Genomic DNA, 15,805 nt, shown 5'->3' on the forward strand with positions numbered 1-15,805 from the left:
ACACACACACACCTGCCCTCCTGTGGGGGTTGTAGCCCTAACCCTCCCAACAGCTGGGAATGGGCCATTGAGCCCAAAGGCTGGAGGGAGCCCCATATGTCCTGTTACTAACTCCAGTCTGTGTCTGTGTGTCAATCACCGTGAAATAAAGTCTGAACACTTTAAAAGAGGTGCTGGCATCTGTCCACACCGAACACCACCGCCGAGCCCTGCCTGGCCCAGGGACTACCCACCTGGCTGGCTCCTCTCCCGTGGCTTCTTGTTCAAGTTTGTGATACAGCACAGGCTCCGGGCTCCCTTAGGACGCTCTGGATGCAGAAAAGGGCCTTGTACTGGGGTGTAGGGCTGCTTTTCACAGAGCCCACACTGTTATACATGGGGGTGGGGCCCATGGAAGCCAGCACACCAGGTGACCTTGGAGGTGACCGGCCTTGCAGACAGCAACCCCCTATGAGTACATGTGCATGTTTGCACACATGTCTTCTACATCTGTACGTGAGCACAGGATGGGAAGGGCTGTGAGGAGAGTGGGCATATTGTACTAAGGGCAGGGGGCTGGGGGGCAGGGTAGGTAGGGGGTAGGAGGGCCTGGGGGTACAGCCAGGGTGGGTGGGTGGGTGGGTTGGGCAGACAGCTTTTTTCATTGGCCTAGGTGGGAGGGCGACTGTTGGCTCTGCTGGGAGACCCGAAGCAGGAAGTCCTAAGATGGGTCGGTCCCGTGGAGCTGTGACCGACCAGCCCTGTGGGCCTCTAACAAGGAACAGGGGAAGAAGGGAGAGCTGAGTGGCCTCCTCCCTGGAACTCCTGACTTTTATAAAGGATAATTGTGTTCTTTTTTTGTTTTTTTGTTAATAGAAAATAAGAAAATGAATATAAGAAAACAAAAATACCCATACACTCAGCACCTGGGTGACCTGTTAGCCCGTAAGCATTCCCATTTTCATCCATTATTCTTCAACTTGTTTGTTCAGGAGATGTGTGTGGAATGGATGCTGTGTGCCAGTCAGCTGTCGGGCGCTGGGGATGGGGGAGGTGCTAAGGAGGGATAAGCCGGATGATGCAGGGCGCAAGGGGCAGGACTAGCCTGAGGCTCCAGGAAAACCTGGTCCTCAGACCCAGACCTGAGGGTAAGCATGTTGCTGGAGCCAGGATGCGAAGGCCTGAGGTGGGGCAGGAGGTATGGGCACATGACTGCAAGGGCCCTGGGGCTGAACGGAAGGTGCTCGGAGCAGAAAGAGGAAGTGCAGGCCCAGCCCAAACAGCTGGAGGCCCCGGGGGGGGGGAGGGGCAGGACAGGGGGACAGTGTGGCAGGAGCAGGTGGAGACGGGCAGGATGCACCCGTGAGGCCTGGCTAGGCTGGGGCTCTGTCTAAAGAGCTGGAGAAGTTTGAGCCAGAGTCGGTCAGACTTCACGGGAAGAGTTCCTGCTGTGTAGGACAGAGTGCTGGGGCGCAAGTACTGGTGAAGAGAAGAGAGGATTTTGGAGCAGAGCGGATATGCCTGTGCTGGGCCGGAGGGTGGGGCACTGATGAAGGCACTGGAGCACCTGGGTGGGTACTACCCTAATGCATCTGGAGGGGCTGGGCTTGAGGAGCTGAGAGCCAACTGGACGGAGGCCAGGAAGCCATGCAGTACCAGGTGGAGGGGACGCTGAACATAAGGGAGCAGGTGGGTTGCTCTGGGAGTCAAGCGAGGGGAGAAGAGGCTTTCACGCTGGGGGGTTAAGGAGAAGGTGGGCCAGTGGGGCCGGGAGGACCAGGAGTGTCTGGGAGTTGATGCTTCCAGAAGGAGGGGGCTCCCAGGGCAATTGCCGCTGAGGCTCAGGGCCCTCAGGTGGCTAGGTGAGGTGACCTGGGTGAGTGGGTGAGTGGGTGAGCGGTGGCTGGGGATCTGGGCTCCAGGGCTGGAAGCTTCAGGAGAAGGTTCCATGCCTTGCTCAGTGCACCACTCCTGGAAAGGGGGTAGAGACGCGTTGGACAGGAGAGGGCCCTGAGGTTCCTAACGGGGGCTGTCAAGGTTGAGAGCCCAGATGAATTAGGTGCTGCTGCCCAGCGATGGCTTATGAAAGGTGGTTCGGCCAGTGAGAGACAGGAAACAAGCAGATGGGGGGCAGATGTAGCAGGAGCAAAGGCGAAGGGGGTGTTGGCATGGCTTAGGGAGCAGACCGTCCAGCGGGGGCGGCAGAGGTGGGGGGGAAAGGAGAGAAGCCCCCCAAGGTAGAAAGAGTAAGAGGTGGTTACCTGGTCATCACGCATCCTCCCACCTCTGCCCTCAGGGGTCCCCTCCTCTAGCTCCGAATCCCCACCCTCCGGCGAAGGGAGCGCAGCCCCGCACCGCCCCCCTCCCGTCAAGGAGGCCGTGCGGGAAACGCCTGCGGGCTCTGGGACACGCGGGGGGTGGGACCGATGAGCCCTTTATCACATTCGCGCGCCCCTGTGCGGAGGCGGCCGGCCAGGCTGGGGGCCACTCGGTCCCGGCCGCCCCGCGCCCTCGCCCTCTGAGCCCGGGACGCCCGCGTGAATGCCCTGGTTCAGAAGTTTGGCGCCCTCGAAAACTGCTGCTTTTATGTCTCGACTTCCATGACTTCCATGCGGTGGCGAGACGTGTAGACACGGCGCCTTTAAGGAAGCTCCGGGACCGGGCTCTGCGTGGGCGGGGCTCTGCGTGGGCGGGGCCCTCGGGGGCGGGGCCTTCTCGAAGTGGCCCGAGGGCGCGGCCGCCTGGACCCGCCAAGCGCCCAGCGCGGAGCAGACATGACCTCGCGCAGGTGAGCCAGGGCCGCTAGCTGGCTGGACTCCGAGACCCCTGGAGATGTGCTTCGGGCCCGACGGGCACCGACGGGTAGCGCCGAGACGTGCCCCCAGGCCCGACCTCCTGGCACAGACCTCTCTCCCCAGCCAGGGCCTGACGCCAGGGTCCCAGGCCCTCACCCAGGCGGTGAGGGGTGGGGGTGGCCTGGGTGGAGGTCTGATGGACCCAAACCCTGGGGAGCAGAATATGCCCTGCAGGTGGTGGGTGGAAGTGGCTGGAGCCTAGAATGGGCAGCAGGTGTCAGGGCAAAGTCAGACCCTCCCACTCTCCGTCCCCTGGATTCCTAGCAGGCTCCCTTCTGGCCCCGGATTTGTGTTCTGCCAGCTGTGGGGTGAGGCAGGGCAGGAGGCCTGAGGGGTCCTGCAGGGTCTAGTGTCCTCTGCTCTTGTCTTGGTCCCTTGACCCTGCCTAACTGCAAGGACCAGCCCTCTCTAGATGGGCTCATCTTTCCTCCAGACCTCAAGGGCCAGGTTTAGGGGGCAAGCTCCCTGGTAGGTGTGTGAGAGCCTAGGCAGCTGCAGGTCAAGCCAGCTTCCTGCCTCCATGGAGAGGGAAAATGGGAAGTGTCACAGGAACTGGGCCTTCCTGCCCTTCCAGCTGGATCCCTGCTCTCTGGGTATGTGCACACACGTGTGTGAGCTCAGACTCTAGCATGCATGTGGAAGACCGTGGGTGGTCATACAGGTGTGAGACACATATCACTGGGGGCTGGGCAAGGCCGGAGGTCACAGGGGGCATCACACTATGACCCTGAGTGACTTCCTAGATCCCTGAGGGGCTGGACGAAGTCTAGTCTTCGGGGCCCAAGGAGCAAGGTCCTTAGCCCCAGGCCTCCCCCCATCTCCCTCCAGCAGCACCTCAGTGATGAGGGTCCCAGGATCCCTAGGAGGGATGTAGTGAGGAAGCAACTAGGCACAATGGCGTCCGCCAAGGTCACAGGCCTTCTTAGCTCAGGAGTAGCGGAAATCAGTGGGATCTCAGGAACTCATCTGTGATGGCCAAAATTCAGGGAGGAGGGGGTTTTGAGGTCTGGTTGGAATGACCCCTCAGACTCCCCTCAGCCTCACTCTTAGTTATCCCCCAGGCAAGTTCTGGTGCTCAGAGGAGCCATGTCTGTGCCCTGTGCATGTGACCTAGCTCCAGCCTGGGAAAGCCCCGGGTGGGGCTCTGCCTGCCCTCGCCAGCCCCTCTCCGATGACCATCTGGACTGTCGCTCCTCTGGCCCACACCCCTAGGAGGCCTGGGCAGTAAAGTCTATGCCCCTGTGTCCACCCCCACCTCATGTCCCCTTCCTGTGGCCCCGTGGTTGTGGATCAGTGGCCACTTCCATCAACACTGCTCACCTAGGGGCCCCAGCACTGTGGGGCAGGGCTGGGTGTAGGTGCACTGATACTGATGCCTGGGAGGGGGCTAGATCCCATGGTGGGGTGTGGGCATGCAGACCCCCCTCAGGCTCACCCTCTGTTCCGGGGGTTGGAAAGGAATGTGTATCTCTGGTTAATTTGGTTCTAGATAAACAGGGTGGACCTTGGTTTAGTTTCCTCGTAGGCCAAAAGGGTCAGGGCCTGGGGCCTGGGGACAGGGAGATGGAGAGGGACGCTGCCTGTGCTCTAGGGTCCTCAGGCCTGGAATTCCAACCTGGAACCCTTCTCCACTGGCCTGTGGATTCCCCACCATCATGACAGTGTCTGCCCTGCAGGAGTGTCCAGCCCCTGTATCATGGGTGTAGGCATGTTGACAGGCCATTCGTGTGTCTTCCAGGGTTCCAGGGTTGGAGCAAGGCCACACAGGGAACTAGGCCAGTCGGTGGCCAGTATGGATTCAGGCTGATTGGTTAGGTGGCCTGGACTGATCCTGGGCTCCTGAGCATTGACTGGGTTCAGTTGGGCCTTGAAGGGCCCAGGCCTTGAGACCTGTTAGGAGCCCTGTTGGGGTGAACAGGGCATACTGGGCTCCCAACAGGGTATGCCTCCCTTCCCTGGGACTGCAAGGCCATGTTCCCAAGGCAGAGCTGAGTCATTGACCCATCACAGAGCAGGGAATTCTTTGGCACAGAGGTGACCCTGGGCCCTGGCACAGAGGGGGTGTGGGGATTGGAGATGGGGACTTGTAACCTCCCTACCTCTTCCCACCCCCTCAGCCAGGGGCAGCAAGCCTCACTGGCCTGCTGGGCACTCAGCTCCACCTCCAGGCCTGGTTGGGGGGATGTGAGGCCCTGCGTCAGCCTGGGATTCTGGAGGGCAGTGGTATTAGTGGCTGCCACGTCTCAGGATGCCCCACCCCTGGAGATTTCCACCTGATAGACCCAGTGGCAGTTTGTGGGGAGGAGAGGGGGGTGGAAAGTATGATTGAGAGTCCCTGAAAGGACAACAAGGTGCCCTTCGCCCCTCTCTGTGGCTTTGATTCTGGGCCTCCACCCTCTACCCCTGCCCCCACACTCTAGGCATTGCCCATCTTGAACTGGAATCTGAGGCTACTGGGGCCGGGTGGGGGGGAGGGGGCATCTGGGCACAGGATGTGGTTCAGCAGAGTAGGTGGCCCGTGGTGGAGGGGGGGTTAGAAGCTTTCTTCTGGGTTCCACTCCCCCCCACACACACTCCTGCACCACACTGTCTCATCATGGGTCCAAAGACAGCACAAAGCCATTGCCCTTTTCTTGGTGGCCTCGCCTACTCTCCTGTGACTGCCTCTGGAGTCTAGGAAGCCTTCCCCGGCAGCCTCACCTGCTGGACCACTCAACCAAAAATGGCCCCCAGGTCTGGCTCCCTACAAGCCAGCATGGGAGAGAGCGCAAAGCGCTAGGCTCAGAACATGTCCAGGAAGCGCCTGGATGGCGGTGTCCCCGATTCCCCGAGGGAAAGTGTGAACAGGCCTGTTGCTTGGGCTGGCTGGCCCCGGGCAGGTCGTCTGAGCTTCCAGGCCTCTCTGAATGAACACATGGACCCTGGGGAGTCATCAAGGTCAGATCTGAGCCTGCCCTCAGTGACAAACACAAAAGTATGTATGTGTCTATGGGCTGTTAACATGGTAGGGGCAGCCGTGGGGCTGCAGGGAAATGCAGGGAATGTGAGCCATGCCCAGCAAAAGGGGTTGGTTCTGGGTGCATTTGGAAGGGACACAAGGTTGCTGGAAAAGAGAGCACCAAGGGCTACAGGCTGGTGACCTGAGCTATGTGTGAGTAGTGGCCCCCTTCCCTGAGTGGGGACCGGGTAAAAGAGCAGGGCTTTCTGGGCATGGCCAGGAGTTTTAAATTTTGCAAATGTTAAGATAGAAATGTTGTTAGCTTTCCAAATAGAGGTGCCAAGAAGAGAAGTATCTTTGAGTTTGAAGCTCAGATCCCAGGTGAGGCTAGAGGTGTGGAAGGCACATGGACGTGTAGACACATGCCCCGCACAGATGAGGAGTTCTGACATTGAGAGGTCAGAAAGAGGGGGCCCAGCAAAGGATCCTGACCAGGTGAAGCAGAAAACCAGGCGAGTGTGGAATTCTGGAGAACAGCTGAGTGGAGCCATGCCACCTGGGTCAGTCAGATGCTGCTGGGGACAGAGGCCTGGCCGCAGGCCCTGGAGACAGATGAGCTGCCCGAGAGCAGAGGTCTCTGTGGGGCTGGAGGGCGGAGGCAAACAGATCTGTGAGGGCTCGGGCAAGGACGGGCAGCGAAGGCCAGCGCAGACCAGAACTTTCTGTGGTGGTGGAAATGTTTCCTACCTGCACCGTCAGCAGTCTGCCAGCCGCACGTGGCTCTCAGCAGTAAAATGTGGCCGTGTGGCCAAGGAACTGGGCTTTGATTCTGTTGAATTTGAGTTCATTTACATTCACATTTCACACATGCTACAGGCTGCTGCGTTGGACACGCAGATACAGACTGCGAGCATGGATGGACAGGCAGAAGGAGAAAGGACAGGCGCTGAAGGCCTGGGGCAAAAGGAGGCCTGAAGGAAGAGAAGGACCCGGAGGGAGAAGCGCCCAGGTGGCGTTAGACACGCGATCTGATTTCCATTCTAGAAAGATCTCTACAGGGCAGGATCATCCTTGCTCCTATCTCTTGGGTCAAATTTAAACCTGGGCCAGAAATTCCTGCCCTAATAGGGGAAAGAAAAGCTACTAGGGTAAAGAACCCAGCAGTTATGATCTTGGACATTGGCTCGTGCACAGCCCTGAGTGAGGGCCCTCCTGGCCGGTCCCTCTGGGAACCTGGGGCTGTCTCCGACCTCATGGGGGAGGCTGTGAAGGAGGACAGTCCCAGGGAGTCAGGGTTGGGGGCAGAGGTAGGCTTGCAGTCCCTCTTAGCTTGCAGCCCCCCCTCCCAGTCCTCCAGCAACAGGACTCAGCCTGTATCGAGCCCCACAGTTGGCAGAAACTGCCAGCCACCCTGGCCATCCTCTCAGGGGCAACCTGTACCCCCACCATCCATTTACTTATTTGTTCATTTTTTTTTTAAGATTCTATTGATTTATTTTAGAGAGCACGAGCACAGGTGGGGGGAGGGGCAGAGGGAGAGAGAAAATCTCCAGCAGACTCCGCATTTAGCACGGAGCCCGATGCTGGGTTCAATCTCACGACCCTGAGATCATGACCTGCGCCAGAATCAAGAATCAGAAGCTCACCGACTGAGCCACTCAGGTGCCCCCTTATTCATTCCCTTCTTAATTCAGGTATATTCATTAACACCCAGGCACTGTTCTCGTCCCTGGGACACCGCACTAACCAGAACGGCTTCTGCCCTTTGGAGCTTAAATCCTTGAGTGGGAAATAGACAGTAAGCCTATAACATAGCATCTGTATCGAGGTGGTGACAAATACTATGAAGAAAAATAAACAAGGGATAAAGAATGAAAAGCGAGAGGGGTCTCCCAGCCATATGAATGTGGGCCAGGGGCACAGAGAACAGCTAGCACAATGGCTCCGTGGTGAATGAGCTCACGTGGGTGCAGAGCGGGGGCTGGGGAGAGCGGTCCGGGCGCGCAGAGCCGGGGGCTGGGGAGAGGGGCCCAGGTGGAACGTACACCAGAGCCTGAAGACCCCGCGCTTGCTCTGGGAAGGCTAAGTGACTAACGCATTATGGGGGAAGGGTCCCTGGGCTTGCAGCACGTGCCCCATGAGAGAAGCTGGTGGCCGATACCACGCCAGGAGGAGTAGAACTGACAGGGTCTGCTGACAGGGCTCTGAGGGCAGGAAGGAGGCCCCAGGCGAGCCTGGGCACCGCGAGTCCCTCTGGCCAAGCTGCTATCCCTGGCGGGGCCAGAGGGACCAGGCACAGAGTTTGGTGGCTGGGGGGGTGTGCTGGAGGGTGTCTGTCCCACTCACCCCCACCCACCACCCAGCTGTAGGAAAGTTTCTGTTTGTCTGTGTCCCTGGGACCCCATGGCCCCACCTCATTCCCCATAGACCTCAGACCCAGTGGTCACTGCCCGTGGCAGGCTGTCGGCATGGGGCCCACAACAGGCTCCGTGGGTGGAGGTTGGGTGTGGGCCAGGACTTTGGGTGGGGGAGCCTGGAGTATGCTCAGTGTCACCCCAGCTCCCTGGGATTGCCAACTCTTGGTCCTCATTCCAGGTGGTTTCACCCCAACATCAGTGGAGTTGAGGCCGAGAAGCTGCTCCTGTCCAGGGGCCAGCATGGGAGCTTCCTGGCGAGACCCAGCAAGAGCTGCCCAGGGGGCTTCACATTGTCTGTCAGGTGGGTGAAGGGGGGTGGGTGCTGCAGCCAGGTGTGAACAGGCTTGAGACTCCAGGGGGCAAGGGATTTGAACACCCTGAGCTGGGGACAGGTGGGGATCGGTCTCCCCTGTCTTCCCAGAGGGGTGTTGGGCATTGTCCTGGGAAGTGAGGATCCCCGCTGGGGGTCGGACATCCAGGAATCAGGGTTTTGTGGGGTGTGAGAAGCCAACAGGTTGGCACAGGTGGGTGGAAATCTGGCATTCCAGACCAGGTGGCTTCTAGGCAGGAGGGAATCATTTAGAAGGGCTCAGGAAGGGCTCAGTGAGGTAGGGAATTGGCAAGACCTCCCTCCTGCGCTCTGAGGAGTCTGGTGTGCTGGACAGGGGGCCTCAATGGCTGTCATTAGGATCCCATCTCCTGGGGATGCTGCCCACTGGGGGTCTGGCCGGAGGCCATGAAAGGGCCATTATGTGGGGAGGGGCTGCAACCAGCAAGTAGACAGGCAGACCTGCGCCGGCCCTAGATGGGAAGGGCTCAGTCTGTGAGAAAGAGTGGTGATCTGGGGAGGGGCTTCCAATAGATCTCTAGATCTTTCCAGTCTCTCTGCTAAATCTGAGGCAGCAGGTGGGACTGAGGTTAGCTCTCAGGATGGACTTTTCTCACACTGGAGAGACCGAGGTCCTCTCCTGGGGCTTTCCCGATAGCTTCCCATGCAGTGAGGCCTGGGGAAGCTAGCTTGAGCGCCTGTCCCCGGTCTTCAGGAGCTCCCAGGCAGGTGGTCTGGGGTGAGGCAGAGCCCATCATGGAGGTCTGCTTTGGCATCTGCCTCCAGAACGAGGGGGAGTCAGACCTGTAGTCTGCAAGCCCAGGGCAGACTTCACAGGGGAGCGGTGGCGGTGGGGCTCGCACACCGGCTGATGGGGAAGGGGAACGGCAGGGCACGGCAGGGCAGGAAAAGCTCAGGGACTCTTCTGGAAGCTGAGGGTGGTGATGGGAAGAAGGGGGTGGTGGGAGCAGCTCCCCCCACAACAGTGACTAGTGCACCTGCCTTCCAGACGCCGGGATGAGGTGACCCACGTCAAGATCCAGAACACGGGCGACTACTACAGTCTCTATGGAGGGGAGAAGTTCGCAACGCTGGCCGAGCTGGTGCAGCACTACACAGGCCAGCACGGGGGGCTGCTCCGTGAGCGCAGTGGGGCCCCTGTTGAGCTCCGGCACCCGCTGGGCTGCCAGGACCCCATAGCTGAGCGGTGAGCAGCAGAATCGACGTGTTTGTGACCATGTGCATGCAGGTGTCCAAGGGAGTGGGGGCTATTGGGCGTGGCCTCTGGGTTTCCTTTGCCCTCCATGGCTCGGGGTCAGGCTCAGGCACAGCTGCAGCCAAGTGGAGGGAGTGTCCCGCATGCCCCCCTCCCCAGGGTTTGGGGCCTCATTTCCTCTAGGTCCAGGGCACTGGCCACGGGGGCGAAAGTGTGCAGCGGAGCCCTGCCGCCAGTCTTATACCTCCCTCCTGCCTGGTGACTCCGGTGAGCAGTTTCCTCCAGCCTCAGTTTCCCTACCTGCACTGCTGAGACCTGAAGAAGCTGCATTTGCCAGGGAGGGGTCGTGGGTCTGGTCTGAGAAGGTGGCCCCGGCCCTCCTTGCTGGGGACCAGACTGCCACCTGGTGGCCACCCTGGCCCTGCAGGGCCCACTTGTCTTGCCTCCAGCCTGCCCGCTCTTGGGAAGGGGGAGAGTCAGAGAGTTGGGCAGGGCAGACTGAGGCTGGCCTGGGTGAGGGTACTGCCTGGGCCGTTGAGATCTGGGGGTCCATCTGTCTCTCTGTGTCTGTGTCTTGTCTTGGAGCCTTCTGGCTGCATGTGGGTCTGTGTCCCCTCACCTGGCGAGGCCATGGCCCCCGGTCTCACCTGGGCTCCCCACCCCAACCCCCACCACCCTGGGCCAGGTGGTACCATGGGCACCTGTCTGGCAAGGAGGCCGAGCAGCTGCTGACGGAAAAAGGACGCCTGGGTACCTTCCTGGTGCGGGAGAGTCAGAGCAAACCTGGGGACTTTGTGCTGTCTGTGCTCACACAGCAGCCAGACAAGGCAGACCGCCGGCCACGGGTCACGCACGTCATGATCCACTTCCAGGTGGGAGGTGGCAGCGGGGATGGGGGTGTGGCTCAGGGGAGGCGGGCAGCGGCCAGGACCCTCATTGCCGCCCCCACAGCCAGATGGGAAGTATGACGTGGGAGGTGGGGAACAGTTCGACACCCTCGCAGAGCTGGTGGAATGCTACAAGAGGAACCCCATGGTGGAGAAGTCGGGGACAGTGCTGCATCTCAGGCAGGTATGCCTGGGGGCACATGACGCTTGGGATCCAGAGTGAGCGCCACCCCCGGTGGGGATGGCCCAGGGGACATTGGGACCCAGGGAAAAGGGTGCTAGGCAGTGCTGGGGCAGGGTGGCCTCGGGAAACGGGGTGGGGTCAGGGTAGCTGCCGCTGGGGGAAGGTGCTGTGGGGTCTGCTGGACCCTGCTGAGTGTGGACACAGACCTCTCCCGGCCAGCCCCTCAAGGCCACAAGGATCAATGCCGCAAGCATCGAGAGCCGAGTACAGGAGCTCAACAGGGCCACTGATGCCGGCGAGAAAGCCAAGCAGGGCTTCTGGGAAGAATTCGAGGTGCCCACTCCCCTAGCCACTTTTCACCCTCCCACAGACTCCCGTCCTTTGGGGCTGGGGCGAGGGCCAGCAGAGGGGTGAGGTTTAGGGGAGGTAGGATGGTCCTTGAAGGCTCTGGGGAAGGGTGGGACAACAGGCTGAAGCTTTCGCCCCCCTCTGCCCCATCAGATGCTGCAGCAGCAGGAATGTCGGCTCCTGTACCCACGGAAGGAGGGACAGCGGTTGGAGAACAAGCCCAAGAACCGCTACAAGAACATCCTTCCCTGTGAGGGCCAGGCTGGGGGCGTGTTGGGGAGCAGGGCCCCATCCGTTCCCTGTGGGGCCCACCTGGCAAGGAGGGGCCCTGTGGAGGTAGAGGCAGGGTGTTGTGTCCTGCCGCTGGTCTGACTTGCCCTTTTGCGCGTTCAGGGCCCTTCCTCCCTCGTCTTGCTCACCATGGGGTCCGCGGGCAAGGAGGCAGGTGAGGTCCATTTTTTCCTCCCTCTCCCCTGGAGACCTGAGCGGCGTCTTCCCCTTCCCAGTTGATACCACCCGTGTCATTCTGCATGACGTGGACGACAGCGTGCCCGGAGCCGACTACATCAACGCGAACTACATCAGGGTGCGTGTGCAAGAGACAGGCGTGTGTGGCCGGCTGCATGCATCGCCTAGCATGGACCAGACGGGACGTCTTGAGCCGTGTCTGGCCACACACCCGTCACCCTATCCCCCTGTTATGAACCTGGAGCTCCTGCTGGCAGCCCAAGAAGATCCAGGTGCCCCCATGATCCATGGACCCTGGCAGGACAGTAGACGTAGCTGGGGGAGAGGGGCTGTGGTGGTTTCCAAGGAGTCCTCGGAGTGGGCTGGACTAAATATGGGTCCTCAGCTCCTCCCTAGCCTAGGACCGAGAGGGGCTGTGTGAGCCACCTGGTGCTGCTTTGCACGTCATTTGCATAGACCTGCATTGTCCTCTGGCACTTCGAATCCTGGAAACAGTGGACACCTGGCCTCCACCCCCTTACAGAGTGATCCAGAGGAGAAGCCAGGTCATGGATGGGGCAAGGTGTACATCGCCACCCAGGGCTGTCTGCAAACCACAGCGGCTGCCTTCTGGGCGATGGTGCACCAGGAGGACACGCGGGTCATTGTCATGGCCACAAGGGAGGTGGAGCGAGGCCGGGTAGGAGCTTGGGCTTGACGGCCCCCTCCCCACCATGTGCTCATGTGGACTGTGTGCTGGTGGCTGGCCCAGTCTTGTTTCTCCTTCAGCCTTCAAGATGCCGTGGGGGAGTGTGGGTGTGTGTTGTGGGGGGGACTCTGGAAAGCCCCTGTGTATGCGTGTGCACGGGTGGGTCCCCACGGGGCACAGGGGCAAGGGTGCTGGGGGTCTTCCAGCAATGCACCCTCTCTCCCAGAACAAATGTTTCCGGTACTGGCCAGAGCTGCATGGCTGCCAAGAATATGGCCACGTCCGTATTTGCAACTTGGCTGAGTACCAGGCCCAGGGCTACTGTGTGCGGGAACTGCAGGTGTGGCGGCCAGATCAGGTGAGCCCAGAGGGCCACAAGACATGCAGGGCCAGAGTCACAGTATTCAGGAAGTCCTCAGGTCTGTGCTGGGAGACCCCCCCCCACCCCCACCCACGTGGCTCCATCCAATCCCACTGGCCTTGATGGTATTCATGTCCCTTAATCCAGTGGGCACATTCCTGGCCTGGGCTCTGCTGGGCGGTGCTCATAGGCAGGTCGCGTTCTCAACCTTAGGCCCCGGGTCCCATTTGCCTGGCTCCAGGGTGGCCTCACACCCACATGGCCTCTCCCTCCCTAATCTCTTCCTGGGCCACCTCAGCAGATGCAAGGTCCTTCATAGGCCCGTGGTGCCTATTTCTGTGGCAGGAACAGATCCCTTCCTGTCCCCTCCACCCCCACCTTGTCTCTTATATCTAACCACCTGGGGGCCCTGCAGACCCCTCACACTTGGCCTTTCGGCAAATAGAGGCCATTGTCCCTGAAACCTGCTCCCTCACCCCATTGCTCCCTCTCCCTTTCCCCAGGGGCCTGAGCCACCTGGGGCTCTCTGAGAGCCTCCAAGCTCTGAACCCCATATTTCCCTCCCATCCCCTTCTGCTGGGCTTTGACCCTGCTGGTGACTCCTGGCAAACCCTGCCTTCCTCCTCCCAGTTCATGCCCTGTGCCCCTCTCACCCTGGGGGTCACAGCAGCTGCACTCTGACCCTGCGGCCTGGCCCCACCTGGGATCTGCCCAGACTGGCCCGGCTCACGCTCACCAGCCCGCCCTGCCCAGCAGGAGCCACCGCGTACAGTGAAGCACTACCAGTACTTCGGCTGGCCAGACCACGGGGTCCCGGCTGAGCCCTCCGGCGTCCTCGGCTTTCTGGACGAGGTGAACCGGGCCCAGAGCAGCATGCCGGGGGCCGGCCCCATGGTGGTGCACTGCAGGTGCGGTCGGGGACGGGGTGGGCGGGCAGTGCAGCTGCAACCCGGGGCAGGGCCATGGCCTCGTCCCCTAAACCCGCCCCGGGGCTCCCGGCCTGTCCGCACAGCGCCGGCATCGGACGCACTGGCACCCTCATCGTGATTGACATCCTGGTGGACCTCATCCGCAGGCAAGGTGAGCCTCCCTGCCGACCCCGCCCCTCCCGTCTAGCCCCGCCCCGGCCCCCCGGCCCCCGCGCGGCCCTGAGCGCGCTCGTGCCCAGGTCTCGACTGCGACATCGACGTTCCCAAGACGATCCAGCTGGTGCGGCGGCAGCGCTCGGGGATGGTGCAGACCGAGGCGCAGTACAAGTTCGTGTACCTGGCGCTGCGGCGGTACATCCAGGCCGAGCAGCTGCGTCTGCGCGAGCAGGTGGGGGCGGGGCCGCGCTGGGGGCGGGGCCTGCGCGGACGTCACCATGGTGACCGACGGCCCCTCCTCCCAGCGCGAGGCGCCGGAGGAGCGCGACTCTCCGAACGTGGGCGGCGGGTCGACGGACCCCGGCCGCAGCGCTGGGCCCGTGTCGTCTCGGGCGCCGGCGGCGTGAGTGGGGTCGTCGGGGAGCGGGAGCGGGCCGCGGTCCCGGGGCGGGGGGCCGGGCGGTGTCCCCGCCGGGAGCGGGGTGGGGGCGGGCACGGCGCGGGATCCCGCGTGGGCGCCGGCCGAACCCTGTCTCCGTCCGCAGGACCGCGGAGGCCCCCGGCGGCGAGGATGAGAACCTGCGGGGCCTCGCGCGGTGAGGGGGCCCCGCGTGCGCGCCCCGGGTGGGGCCGGAGCCGCGCTGGAGGCTGGGAGCCGGCAAGGCAGGCGTGGTGTTCCTTGGAAGGACCGTGTTTAGGGCAGTACAGACTGGAGCTCGTCCCTGAGTGCTGGGCGAGGGGTCCCCGAGCCCTCAGACCCTCCCGACCTCGCCTGGACGCCTAGAAATGAGGGGGGGCAGTCGGGAGACCCTGGTGTCCCTGCCCTTCCTGGGCTCCCGGGTGAGGGAGGAGCGGAGGCCGGGCTTCCGGGCTCCGGTTTGTCTCTGGGGTGGGAGGCCACCAGTCACCACCCTCACAACACAGTGACCACGTGTGACCCTGTGTGTGCCACATGTTGGAGTGCCACGAGTGACCAGTGAGCAAGCGGCCAGTGTGTGCTGGCCAGCATCAGTGTTTCCTGCCCCCACCGCACCCGAAGCACCAGCCCTGCTTCGGAGCTGCCCACAGTGCAGGTGCCGCGAGCTGCTCGCGTAAGCACGTGTGCGACCGCGTGCGTCTGGGTGAGGCTCACATGTGTGCCGGCCTGGTGTGTGACGGGTGTGGCGTCACTGGCGTGTAGTGTGTGCCCCTCCCACCACGGATGGCCCCTTGGCTTTGTGGTACCCTCAATAAAATGACTCGTTCTCAGTTCTGTGTCTTTGTCGGGGTCTGGGGCCCAGCTTCCCCAGGGTCTCCCTCCGCACGCTCCCCAGCCCAGCCCAGCCAGAGGCCCAGCTGGTTGAAGCAGGAAGTACTGGGCTTCGGGGTGAGGAGGCCGAGGCCTGGGAAGCCAGAACCAGCCTGGCCTCTTTTCACCACGCTAACTGGCAGTGCGGGATTCCTGGGGCCCATAGCAGAAGCCAGTGGGGGTGGCAGTCGGGGTTGGCAGGACTCCTGCATCCCTCATGCCGCTGCACTTGGCCCCAGGAGGATCTGCTGGAGGTCTTCAGGACCTTCAGGACACACCACTTGTCACCACTTCTGCTTCTGTGTGTCCTTAGGCCTTGGTTTGCAGGGAGTCAGTCCTGGGGTTCTGTGGCCCTGTTGTCAGGACTCTCAGCAGGGTTGTGGAGTCATGACTTCTTGGGGGGTCCTGCTGGGGAGTGTTGGAGGAGGGGTCTGGACCATGCCAAGGCCCCACCCCTTCCTGCCCACCCCACCCTGCTCCAGCTGCCCTCCCCCTCCTGGGGGAGCCTCAAAGTTCTAGGGGAGGGGGACAGGACTGCTCCAGCCTATCCACAGCCCACAGGGAACAGGAGCTTGACACCCTAGAACCTGGGGGCTATCTGCCCTAGGGGCTGCTGGGATTTCAATCCAGTGGGAGTGTCCTCTGGATTAAAGTCTCTGAGACAGGGGCAGGCCATGGCTCTTCCAGAAGGAGAGGCTCGGTGGTGTGGGGAAGAGGGCGCACAGGGTGAGGACCCCTTACCAAATGTGCATACAAAATAATT

The 15,805-nt window shown here is 61.6% G+C and overlaps 1 protein-coding gene across 1 annotated transcript; it reads left to right on the forward strand.

The window, feature by feature from the left end:
* Window positions 1-1,187: 1,187 nt before the first annotated feature.
* LOC103682087 (tyrosine-protein phosphatase non-receptor type 11-like) lies at window positions 1,188-15,002 on the forward strand. Its single transcript, XM_040645519.1, has 17 exons — window positions 1,188-1,268; window positions 1,357-1,550; window positions 8,368-8,490; window positions 9,527-9,724; window positions 10,419-10,605; window positions 10,685-10,804; window positions 11,024-11,137; window positions 11,306-11,402; window positions 11,546-11,597; window positions 11,699-11,738; window positions 12,144-12,299; window positions 12,535-12,666; window positions 13,423-13,577; window positions 13,682-13,749; window positions 13,838-13,986; window positions 14,060-14,157; window positions 14,300-15,002. Exons 1-17 carry the CDS (start codon window positions 1,188-1,190, stop codon window positions 14,352-14,354), a joined length of 2,019 nt encoding a protein of 672 aa, XP_040501453.1. The 3' UTR covers window positions 14,355-15,002.
* Window positions 15,003-15,805: the final 803 nt, after the last annotated feature.

Source organism: Ursus maritimus, unplaced genomic scaffold (genome assembly GCF_017311325.1).
Source record: "Ursus maritimus isolate PB19 unplaced genomic scaffold, ASM1731132v1 scaffold_32, whole genome shotgun sequence".
Taxonomy (NCBI): Eukaryota; Metazoa; Chordata; class Mammalia; order Carnivora; family Ursidae; genus Ursus; species Ursus maritimus.

Coding starts and splice junctions, on each gene's coding strand:
- LOC103682087 (XM_040645519.1), top strand. CDS start 1,188: ATGACTGCAAGGGCCCTGGGGCTGAACGGAAGGTGCTCGGAGCAGAAA. Junction 1,551..8,367: donor GAAGGCACTGGAGCACCTGG/GTGGGTACTACC, acceptor TCCTCATTCCAG/GTGGTTTCACCCCAACATCA. Junction 13,750..13,837: donor GGACCTCATCCGCAGGCAAG/GTGAGCCTCCCT, acceptor GCTCGTGCCCAG/GTCTCGACTGCGACATCGAC.